This window comes from Ambystoma mexicanum, chromosome 11 (genome assembly GCF_040938575.1).
Source record: "Ambystoma mexicanum isolate Mex_15411 chromosome 11, UKY_AmexF1_1, whole genome shotgun sequence".
NCBI classification, from domain to species: Eukaryota; Metazoa; Chordata; class Amphibia; order Caudata; family Ambystomatidae; genus Ambystoma; species Ambystoma mexicanum.
The window spans coordinates 63,660,837-63,673,232 of record NC_090934.1 but is presented as its reverse complement, the minus strand read 5'-3'; the positions used below and the strand labels follow the sequence as shown (position 1 = coordinate 63,673,232).

The following is a 12,396-nucleotide window of genomic DNA, read 5'->3' as shown; positions in this document are numbered from 1 at the left end:
GAAGCACTTTACTGCTGACTGGCAGATGGATGTGGTGTTTCCTGTCTGCACCGGTCCTGGGGAGAGGGATGTGTCAGTGCTGTAGCACTTTACTGCTGACTGGCAGATGGATGTGGTGTCTCCTGCCTGCACCAGTCCTGGGGAGAGGGATGCTCTAGTGGTGTAGCACGTTTTGGCTGACTGGCATATCGATGTGGTGTCTCCTGCCAGCACCAGTCCTGGGGAGAGGGATACCCCAGTGCTGAAGCACTTTACTGCTGACTGGTAGATATATGTGGTGTCTCTTGCCTGCACCGTTCCTGGGGAGAGGGATGCTTCAGTGCAGAAGCACTTTACTGCTGACTGGCAGATGGATGTGGTGTCTCCTGCCTGCACCAGTCCTGGAGAGAGGGATGTGTCAGTGCTGAAGCACTTTACTGCTGACTGGCAGATGGATGTGGTGTTTCCTGTCTGCACTGGTCCTGGGGAGAGGGATGCGTCAGTGCTGAAGCACTTTACTGCTGACTGGCAGATGGATGTGGTGTTTCCTGTTTGCACCGGTCCTGGGGCGAGGGATGCGTCAGTGCTGAAGCACTTTACTGCTGACTGGCAGGTGGATTTGGTGTCTCCTGCCTGCACCAGTCCTGGGGCGAGGGATTCGTCAGTGCTGTAGCACTTTACTGCTAAGTGGCAGATGGATGTGGTGTCTCCTGTCTGCACTGGTCATGGAGAGAGGGATGTGTCAGTGCTGAAGCACTTCACTGCTGACTGGCAGATGGATATGGTGTTTCCTGTCTGCACTGGTCCTAGGGAGAGGGATGCGTCAGTGCTGTAGCACTTTACTGCTAAGTGGCAGATGGATGTGGTGTCTCCTGTCTGCACTGGTCCTTGAGAGCGGGATGCGTCAGTGCTGAAGCACTTTACTGCTGACTGGCAGATGGATGTGGTGTTTCCTGTCTGCACCGGTCCTGGGGAGAGGGATGCGTCAGTGCTGTAGCACTTTACTGCTAAGTGGCAGATGGATGTGGTGTCTCCTGTCTGCACTGGTCATGGAGAGAGGGATGTGTCAGTGCTGAAGCACTTCACTGCTGACTGGCAGATGGATATGGTGTTTCCTGTCTGCACTGGTCCTAGGGAGAGGGATGCGTCAGTGCTGTAGCACTTTACTGCTAAGTGGCAGATGGATGTGGTGTCTCCTGTCTGCACCGGTCCTGGGGCGAGGGATGAGTCAGTGCTGAAGCACTTTACTGTTGACTGGCAGATGGATGTGGTGTTTCCTGTCTGCACCGGTCCTGGGGAGAGGGATGCGTCAGTGCTGAAGCACTTTACTGCTGACTGGCAGATGGATGTGGTGTTTTCTGCTGCACTGGTCCTGGAGAGACGGATGCGTCAGTGCTGCAGCACTTTACTGCTGAGTGGCAGATGGATGTGGTGTCTCCTGTCTGCCCTTCTCCTGGGGAGAGGGATGCTTCAGTGCTGAAGCACTTTACTGCTGACTGGCAGATTGATGTGGTGTCTCCTGTCTGCACTGGTCCTGGGGAGAGGGATGTTTCAATGCTGAAGCACTTTACTGCTGACTGGCAGATGGATGTGGTGTCTCCTGCCTGCACCAGTCCTGGGGAGAGGGATGCTTCTGCACCAGTCCTGGGGAGAGGGATGAGTCAGTGCTGAAGCACTTTACTGCTGACTGGCAGATGGATGTGGTGTCTCCTGCCTGCACCAGTCCTGGGGAGAGGGAGGCGTCAGTGCTGAAGCACGTTACTGCTGACTGGAAGATGGATGTGGTGTCTCCTGCCTGCACCAGTCCTGGGGAGAGGGATGTGTCAGTGCTGAAGCACTTTACTGCTGACTGGCAGATGGATGTGGTTTCTCCTGCCTGCACCAGTCCTGGGGAGAGGGATGCGTCAGTGCTGAAGCACTTTACTGCTGACTGGCAGATGAATGTGGTGTCTCCTGCCTGCACTGGTCCTGGGGAGAGGGATACCCCAGTGTTGTAGCACTTTACTGCTGAGTGGCAGATGTATGTAGTGTCTCCTGCCTGCACCAGTCCTGGGGTGAGGGATGATTCAGTGCTGTAGCACTTTACTGCTGAGTGGCAGATGTATGTGGTGTCTCCTGCCTGCACCAGTCGTGGGGTGAGGGATGTTTCAGTGCTGTAGCACTTTACTGCTGAGTGGCAGATGGATGTGGCAGATGGATGTGGTGTCTCCTGCCTGCATCAGTCCTGGGGAGAGGGATACCCCAGTGCTGTAGCACTTTACTTCTGATTGGCAGATTTATGTGGTGTCTCCTGCCTGCACCAGTCCTGGGGTGAGGGATGTTTCAATGCTGAAGCATTTTACTGCTGACTGGCAGATGGATGTGGTGTTTCCTGTCTGCACTGGTCCTGGGGCGAGGGATGCGTCAGTGCTGAAGCACTTTACTGCTATGAACTGGCAGATGGATGTGGTGTTTCCTGTCTGCACTGGTCCTGGGGCGAGGGATGAGTCAGTGCTGAAGCACTTTACTGCAGACTGGCAGATGGATGTGGTGTCTCCTGCATGCACCAGTCCTGGGGTGAGGGATGTTTCACTGCTGTAGCACTTTACAGCTGAGTGGCAGATGTATGTGGTGTCTCCTGCCTGCACCAGTCCTGGGGTGAGGGATGTTTCACTGCTGTAGCACTTTACTGCTGACTGGCAGATCGCTGTGTGGGAGTTCTTAATAGTAGCTGGAAGTGGATCGGGTCCCTGGGAAGAGACCCCCCACCGGAGGTGCGGGTCGAGTCTGAATCATGGAGCGTGCTTTGATGCTGCGCTTGCCTCTGATGCTGTGTCTAGCACCCCTCCCTCCTGTCTCTCGGCTGTCTGCCTCGGTCTCTGGGTATTCAGGCAGAGAAGCCCCGCGGAGCCGGTTGCCTGCCCGGCTTACCAATCGCTCTCGTTGGCATTCACGCCTTGTTCCCTGACTTGTCTTTTGCAGCCGTTGGCTTGTCCAGCTGTCCGGAGCCTGCGGTGCCCAGCAGCGGCCTGAAGTCCGGGGAGCGCTACCTGGTCAATGACGTGGTGTCCTTCCAGTGCGAGCCAGGTTACATGCTGCAGGTGAGTGTGCACAACACACATTATGCCAATGCCTGCTTATGTGCCTGTATTCCTTCAGTGCCAGGGAAACTATGTTGGTTACAAGTCAGGGGCATCAGCAGTGCCAGCTTCATTACACACCGCATGGATTCAGCACAGGCAGCAGTGCCAGCTTCCTTACACACAGCAGGGATTCAGCACAGGCAGCAGTGCCAGTTTCCTTACACACAATTCTGCAAAGGCAGCAGCGCCAGCTTCCATACACACAGCAGGGATTCAGCACGGGCAGCAACACCAGTTTCCTTACACACAGAAGAGGTTCAGCATGGGCAGCAGCGCCAGCTTCCTTACACACAGCATGGATTCAGCACGGGCAGCAGCACCAGATTGCTTACACACAATTCAGCACGTGCAGCAGTGCCAGCTTCCTTACACACAGCATGGATTCAGCACAGGCAGCAGTGCCAGCTTCCTTACACACAGCAGGGATTCAGCATGGGCAGCAGCGCCAGCTTCCTTACACACAGCGGGATTCAGCACAGGCAGCAGTGCCAGCTTCCTTACACACAGAAGGGATTTAGCACAGGCAGCAGCACCAGCTTCCTTACACACAGAAGGGATTCAGCACAGGCAGCAGCGCCAGCTTCCTTACACACAGAAGGGGTTCAGCACGGGCAGCAGTGCCAGCTTCCTTACACACAGCAGGGATTCAGCACGGGAAGCATCTCCAGCAGGGATTCAGCACGGGCTGCAGCTCCAGCTTCCTTACACACAGCAGGGATTCCTTAGTTCAGCACGGGTACACAGCAGGTATTCAGCACGGGCAGCAGTGCCACCTTCCTTACACACAGAAGAGGTTCAGCAGGGGCAGCAGCGCCAGCTTCCTTACACACAGAAGAGATTCAGCACGGGCAGCAGCGCCAGCTTCGTTACACACAGCAGGGATTCAGCACAGGCAGCAGCGCCAGCTTCCTTACACACAGCAGGGATTCAGCATGGGCAACAGCGCCAGATTCCTTACACACAGAAGGGATTCAGTACGGGCAGCAGCGCCAGCTTCCTTACGCACAGAAGGGGTTCAGCACAGGCAGCAGTGCCAGCTTCCTTAAACACAGAAGGGATTCAGCACAGGCAGCAGCAACGCCAGCTTCCTTACACACAGCAGGGATTCAGCACGGGCAGCAGCTCCAGCTTCTTTACACACAGCAGGGATTCAGCACGGGCAGCAGCGCCAGCTTCCTTATACAAAGAAGGGGTTCAGCAAGGGCAGCAGCACCAGCTTCCTTACACACAGCAGGGATTCCTTAGTTCAGCATGGGTACACACAGCAGGTATTCAGCACGGGCATCAGCGCCAGCTTCCTCACACACAGCCGGGATTCAGCACGGCAGCAGCGCCAGCTTCCTTACACACAGAAGGGATTCAGCACAGGCAGCAGAGTCAGCTTCCTTACACACAGCAGGGATTCAGCACGGCAGCAGCGCCAGCTTCCTTACACACAGAAGGTATTCAGCACGGGCAGCAGCGCCAGCTTCCTTACACACAGAAGAGGTTCAGCACGGGTAGCAGCACCAGCTTCCTTACACACAGAAGGGATTCAGCACGGGCAGCATCACCAGCTTCCTTACACACAGAAGGGATTCAGCACGGGCAGCAGTGCCAGCTTCCTTACACACAGAAGGGATTCAGCACTGGCAGCAGCGCCAGCTTCCTCACAGACAGAAGGGATTCAGCACGGGCAGCAGCACCAGCACCAGCTTCCTTACACACAGAAGGGATTCAGCACGGGCAGCAGCGCCAGCTTCCTTACACACAGACGGGATTCAGCACTGGCAGCAGCACCAGCTTCCTTACGCACAGCAGGGATTCAGCACGGGCAGCAGCGCCAGCTTCCTTACACACATAAGGGATTCAGCACTGGCAGCAGTGCCAGCTTCCTTACACACAGAAGGGATTCAGCACTGGCAGCAGCGCCAGCTTCCTTACACACAGAAGGGATTCAGCACGGGCAGCAGCCCCAGCTTCCTTAGACACAGCAGGGATTCAGCATGGGCAGCAGTGCCAGCTTCCTTACTCACAGCAGGGATTCAGCACGGGCAGCAGCGCCAGCTTCCTTACACACAGAAGAGGTTCAGCACTGGCAGCAGCACCAGCTTCCTTACACAAAGAAGGGATTCAGCACGGGCCGCAGCGCCAGCTTCCTTACACACAGAAGAGGTTCAGCACGGGCAGCAGCGCCAGCTTCCTTACACACAAAAGAGGTTTAGCATGGGCAGCAGCGCCAGCTTCCTTACACACAGAAGAGATTCAGCATGGGCAGCAGCGCCAGCTTCCTTACACACAGCAGGGATTCAGCATGGGCAGCAGCGCCAGCTTCCTTACACACAGAAGGGATTCCTTAGTTCAGCACGGGTACACACAGAAGGGATTCAGAACGGGCAGCAGTGCCAGCTTCCTTACACACAGAAGGGATTCAGCACGGGCAGCAGCACCAGCTTCTTACACACAGAAGGGATTCAGCACAGGCAGCAGTGCCAGCTTCCTTACATACAGCAGGGATTCAGCATGGGCAGCAGTGCTAGCTTCCTTACACACAACAGGGATTCTGCACAGGCAGTAGCGCCAGCTTCCTTACACACAGAAGAGGTTCAGCACGGGCAGCAGTGCCAGCTTCCTTACACACAGCAGGGATTCAGCACGGGCAGCAGCGCCAGCTTTCTTAAACACAGAACGGATTCAGCACGGGCAGCAGCACCAGCTTCCTTACACACAGTTCAGCACGGGCAGCAGCGCCAGCTTACTTGCACACAGCAGGGATTCAGCACGGGCAGCAGCGTCAGCTTCCTTACACACAGAAGATGTTCAGCATGGGCAGCAGTGCCAGCTTCCTTAACACAGAAAAGATTCAGCACGGGCAGCAGCGCCAGCTTCCTTACACACAGAAGGGATTCCTTAGTTCAGCACGGGTACACACAGCAGGTATTCAGCATGGGCAGCAGCGCCAGCTTCCTTACACACAGAAGAGATTGAGCACAGGCAGCAGCACCAGCTTCCTTACACACAGCAGGGATTCAGCACGGGCAGCAGCGCCAGCTTCCTTACACACAGAAGGGATTCAGCACGGGTAGCAGCGTCAGCTTCCTTACACGAAGAGGGGATTCAGCACGGGCAGCAGCGCCAGCTTCCTCAGCACAGAAAAGATTCAGCACGGGCAGCAGCGCCAGCTTCCTTACACACAGAAGGGATTCCTTAGTTCAGCACGGGTACACACAGCAGGTATTCAGCATGGGCAGCAGCGCCAGCTTCCTTACACACAGCTGGGATTCAACACAGGCAGCAGAGCCAGCTTCCTTACACACAGAAGGGATTCAGCACGGGCATCAGCGCCAACTTCCTTACACACAGAAGGGATTCAGCACGGGCAGCAGCGGCAGCTTCCTTAAAACAAAGCAGGGATTCAGCATGGGCAGCAGCGCCAGCTTCCTTACACACAGAAGGGATTCAGCACGGGCAGCAGTGCCAGCTTCCTTACACACAGAAGAGGTTCAGCATTGGCAGCAGCGCCAGCTTCCTTATACACAGCAGGGATTCAGCATGGGAAGAAGCGCCAGCTTCCTTCCACACAGCAGGGATTCAGCATGGGCAGCAGCGCCAGCTTCTTTACACACAGAAGGGATTCAGCACGGGCAGCAACACCAGCTTCCTTACACACAGAAGAGGTTCAGCATGGGCAGCAGCGCCAGCTTCCTTATACACAGCAGGGATTCAGCATGGGAAGCAGCGCCAGCTTCCTTCCACACAGCAGGGATTGAGCATGGGCAGCAGCGCCAGCTTCTTTACACAGAGAAGGGATTCAGCACGGGCAGCAGCGCCAGCTTCCTTACACACAGAAGAGGTTCAGCACGGCAGCAGCACCAGCTTCCTTACACACAGAAGGGATTCAGCATGGGCAGCAGCACCAGCTTCTTTACACACAGAAGAGGTTCAGCACGGGCAGCAGTGCCAGCTTCCTTACACACAGAAGAGGTTCAGCACGGGCAGCAGCGCCAGCTTCCTTACACACAGAAGGGATTCAGCAAGGGCAGCAGCGCCAGCTTCCTTACACACAGAAGGTATTCAGCACAGGCAGCAGCGCCAGCTTCCTTACACACAGCAGGGATTCAGCACTGGCAGCAGCGCCAGCTTCCTTACACACAGAAGGGATTCAGCACTGGCAGCAGCGCCAGCTTCCTTACACACAGAAGGGATTCAGCACGGGCAGCAGCGCCAGCTTCCTTACACACAGAAGGGATTCAGCACTGGCAGCAGCGCCAGCTTCCTAACACACAGAAGGGATTCAGCACGGGCAGCAGTGCCAGATTCCTTAACACAGAAAAGATTCAGCACGGGCAGCAGCGCCAGCTTCCTTACACACAGAAGGGATTCCTTAGTTCAGCATGGGTACACACAGCAGGTATTCAGCATGGGCAGCAGTGCCAGCTTCCTTACACACAGAAGAGATTGAGCACGGGCAGCAGCACCAGCTTCCTTACACACAGCAGGGATTCAGCACGGGCAGCAGCGCCAGCTTCCTTACACACAGAAGGGATTCAGCACGGGCAGCAACGTCAGCTTCCTTACACGAAGAATGGATTCAGCACGGGCAGCAGCGCCAGCTTCCTCAACACAGAAAAGATTCAGCACGGGCAGCAGCGCCAGCTTCCTTACACACAGAAGGGATTCCTTAGTTCAGCACGGGTACACACAGCAGGTATTCAGCATGGGCAGCAGCGCCAGCTTCCTTACACACAGTTGGGATTCAGCACGGGCATCAGCGCCAACTTCCTTACACACAGAAGGGATTCAGCACGGGCAGCAGCACCAGCTTCCTTACACAAAGCATGGATTCAGCACGGGCAGCAGTGCCAGCTTCCTTACACACAGAAGGGATTCAGCACGGGCAGCAGTGCCAGCTTCCTTACACACAGAAGAGGTACAGCATGGGCAGCAGCGCCAGCTTCCTTATACACAGCAGGGATTCAGCATGGGAAGCAGCGCCAGCTTCCTTCCACACAGCAGGGATTCAGCATGGGCAGCCGCGCCAGCTTCTTTACACACAGAAGGGATTCAGCACAGGCAGCAACACCAGCTTCCTTACACACAGAAGAGGTTCAGCATGGGCAGCAGCGCCAGCTTCCTTATACACAGCTGGGATTCAGCATGGGAAGCAGCGCCAGCTTCCTTCCACATAGCAGGGATTCACCATGGGCAGCAGCGCCAGCTTCTTTACACACAGAAGGGATTCAGCATGGGTAGCAGCGCCAGCTTCCTTACACACAGAAGAGGTTCAACACGGCAGCAGCACCAGCTTCATTACACACAGAAGGGATTCAGCATGGGCAGCAGCGCCAGCTTCTTTACACACAGAAGAGGTTCAGCACGGGCAGCAGCGCCAGCTTCCTTACACACAGAAGGGATTCAGCACTGGCAGCAGCGCTAGCTTCCTTACACACAGAAGGTATTCAGCACAGGCAGCAGCGCCAGCTTCCTTACACACAGCAGGGATTCAGCACTGGCAGCAGCGCCAGCTTCCTTACACACAGAAGGGATTCAGCACTGGCAGCAGCGCCAGCTTCCTTAAACACAGAAGGGATTCAGCACGGGCAGCAGCGCCAGCTTCCTTACACACAGAAGGGATTCAGCACGGGCAGCAGCGCCAGCTTCCTTACACACAGAAGGGATTCAGCACTGGCAGCAGCGCCAGCTTCCTAACACACAGAAGGGATTCAGCACGGGCAGCAGTGCCAGATTCCTTAACACAGAAAAGATTCAGCACAGGCAGCAGCGCCAGCTTCCTCAACACAGAAAAGATTCAGCACGGGCAGCAGCGCCAGCTTCCTTACACACAGAAGGGATTCCTTAGTTCAGCACGGGTACACACAGCAGGTATTCAGCATGGGCAGCAGCGCCAGCTTCCTTACACACAGCTGGGATTCAACACAGGCAGCAGCGCCAGCTTCCTTACACACAGAAGGGATTCAGCACGGGCATCAGCGCCAACTTCCTTACACACAGAAGGGATTCAGCACGGGCAGCAGCGCCAGCTTCCTTACACAAAGTAGGGATTCAGCACGGGCAGCAGCGCCAGCTTCCTTACACACAGAAGGGATTCAGCAAGGGCAGCAGTGCCAGCTTCCTTACACACAGAAGAGGTACAGCATGGGAAGCAGCGCCAGCTTCCTTATACACAGCAGGGATTCAGCATGGGAAGCAGTGCCAGCTTCCTTCCACACAGCAGGGATTCAGCATGGGCAGCAGCACCAGCTTCTTTACACACAGAAGGGATTCAGCATGGGCAGCAACACCAGCTTCCTTACACACAGAAGAGGTTCAGCATGGGCAGCAGCGCCAGCTTCCTTATACACAGCAGGGATTTAGCATGGGAAGCAGCTCCAGCTTCCTTCCACACAGCAGGGATTCAGCATGGGCAGCAGCGCCAGCTTCTTTACACACAGAAGGGATTCAGCACGGGCAGCAGCGCCAGCTTCCTTACACACAGAAGAGGTTCAGCACGGCAGCAGCACCAGCTTCCTTACACACAGAAGGGATTCAGCATGGGCAGCAGCGCCAGCTTCTTTACACACAGAAGAGGTTCAGCACGGGCAGCAGTGCCAGCTTCCTTACACACAGAAGAGGTTCAGCACGGGCAGCAGTGCCAGCTTCCTTACACAAAGCAGGGATTCAGCACGGGCAGCAGCGCCAGCTTCCTTACACACAGAAGGGATTCAGCAAGGGCAGCAGTGCCAGCTTCCTTACACACAGAAGAGGTACAGCATGGGAAGCAGCGCCAGCTTCCTTATACACAGCAGGGATTCAGCATGGGAAGCAGTGCCAGCTTCCTTCCACACAGCAGGGATTCAGCATGGGCAGCAGCACCAGCTTCTTTACACACAGAAGGGATTCAGCACGGGCAGCAACACCAGCTTCCTTACACACAGAAGAGGTTCAGCATGGACAGCAGCGCCAGCTTCCTTATACACAGCAGGGATTTAGCATGGGAAGCAGCGCCAGCTTCCTTCCACACAGCAGGGATTCAGCATGGGCAGCAGCGCCAGCTTCTTTACACACAGAAGGGATTCAGCACGGGCAGCAGCGCCAGCTTCCTTACACACAGAAGAGGTTCAGCACGGCAGCAGCACCAGCTTCCTTACACACAGAAGGGATTCAGCATGGGCAGCAGCGCCAGCTTCTTTACACACAGAAGAGGTTCAGCACGGGCAGCAGTGCCAGCTTCCTTACACACAGAAGAGGTTCAGCACGGGCAGCAGCGCCAGCTTCCTTACACACAGAAGGGATTCTGCACGGGCAGCAGCGCCAGCTTCCTTACACACAGAAGGGATTCAGCACAGGCAGCAGCGCCAGCTTCCTTACACACAGCAGGGATTCAGCACTGGCAGCAGCGCCAACTTCCTTACACACAGAAGGGATTCAGCACTGGCAGCAGCGCCAGCTTCCTTACACACAGAAGGGATTCAGCACGGGCAGCAGCGCCAGCTTCCTTACACACAGAAGGGATTCAGCACGGGCAGCAGCGCCAGCTTCCTTACACACAGAAGGGATTCAGCACGGGCAGCAGCGCCAGCTTCCTTACACACCGAAGAGGTTCAGCAGGGGCAGCAGCGCCAGCTTCGTTACACACAGCAGGGATTCAGCACAGGGAGCAGCGCTAGCTTCCTTACACACAGCAGAGATTCAACATGGGCAACAGCGCCAGCTTCCTTACACACAGAAGAGGTTCAGCAGGGGCAGCAGCGCCAGCTTCCTAACACACAGATGAGATTCAGCACGGGCAGCAGCGCCAGCTTCGTTACACACAGCAGGGATTCAGCACAGGCAGCAGCGCCACCTTCCTTACACACGGAAGAGGTTCAGCAGGGGCAGCAGCGCCAGCTTCCTAACACACAGATGAGATTCAGCACGGGCAGCAGCGCCAGCTTCGTTACACACAGCAGGGATTCAGCACAGGCAGCAGCGCCAGCTTCCTTACACACAGCAGGGATTCAACATGGACAACAGCGCCAGCTTCCTTACACACAGAAGGGATTCAGTACGGGCAGCTGCGCCAGCTTCCTTACGCACAGAAGGGGTTCAGCACAGGCAGCAGCGCCAGCTTCCTTAAACACAGAAGGGATTCAGCACAGGCAGCAGCAACGCCAGCTTCCTTACACATAGCAGGGATTCAGCACGGGCAGCAGCACCAGCTTCTTTACACACAGCAGGGATTCAGCACGGGCAGCAGCGCCAGCTTCCTTATACAAAGAAGGGGTTCAGCAAGGGCAGCAGCACCAGCTTCCTTACACACAGCAGGGATTCAGCACGGGCAGCAGCGCCAGCTTCCTTACACACAGCAGGGATTCCTTAGTTCAGCACGGGTACACACAGCAGGTATTCAGCACGGGCAGCAGCGCCAGCTTCCTCACACACAGCAGGGATTCAGCACGGCAGCAGCGCCATCTTCCTTACACACAGAAGGGATTCAGCACAGGCAGCAGAGTCAGCTTCCTTACACACAGCAGGGATTCAGCACAGCAGCAGCGCCAGCTTCCTTACACACAGAAGGTATTCAGCACGGGCAGCAGCGCCAGGTTCCTTACACACAGAAGGGATTCAGCACGGGCAGCATCACCAGCTTCCTTACACACAGAAGGGATTCAGCACGGGCAGCAGCGCCAGCTTCCTTACACACAGAAGGGATTCAGCACTGGCAGCAGCGCCAGCTTCCTCACAGACAGAAGGGATTCAGCATGGGCAGCAGCGCCAGCTTCCTCACACACAGAAGGGATTCAGCACGGGCAGCAGCGCCAGCTTCCTTACACACAGATGGGATTCAGCACTGGCAGCAGCACCAGCTTCCTTAAACACAGAAGGGATTCAGCACAGGCAGCAGCAACGCCAGCTTCCTTACACACAACAGGGATTCAGCACGGGCAGCAGCACCAGCTTCTTTACACACAGCAGGGATTCAGCACGGGCAGCAGCGCCAGCTTCCTTATACAAAGAAGGGGTTCAGCAAGGGCAGCAGCACCAGCTTCCTTACACACAGCAGGGATTCAGCACGGGCAGCAGCGCCAGCTTCCTTACACACAGCAGGGATTCCTTAGTTCAGCACTGGTACACACAGCAGGTATTCAGCACGGGCAGCAGCGCCAGCTTCCTCACACACAGCAGGGATTCAGCACGGCAGCAGCGCCATCTTCCTTACACACAGAAGGGATTCAGCACAGGCAGCAGAGTCAGCTTCCTTACACACAGCAGGGATTCAGCACAGCAGCATCGCCAGCTTCCTTACACACAGAAGGTATTCAGCACAGGCAGCAGC

At 56.1% G+C, this 12,396-nt stretch overlaps 1 protein-coding gene across 1 annotated transcript in view; it reads left to right on the top strand.

Moving 5' to 3' along the window:
- Positions 1 to 12,396, top strand: part of CSMD2 (CUB and Sushi multiple domains 2) — a 2,010,406-nt gene that overhangs the window by 1,711,389 nt on the left and 286,621 nt on the right. The window contains exon 38 of the mRNA XM_069622557.1: positions 2,941 to 3,059. Coding sequence (XP_069478658.1) covers positions 2,941 to 3,059 — 119 coding nt within the window. The remainder of the gene's footprint in view (positions 1 to 2,940; positions 3,060 to 12,396) is intronic.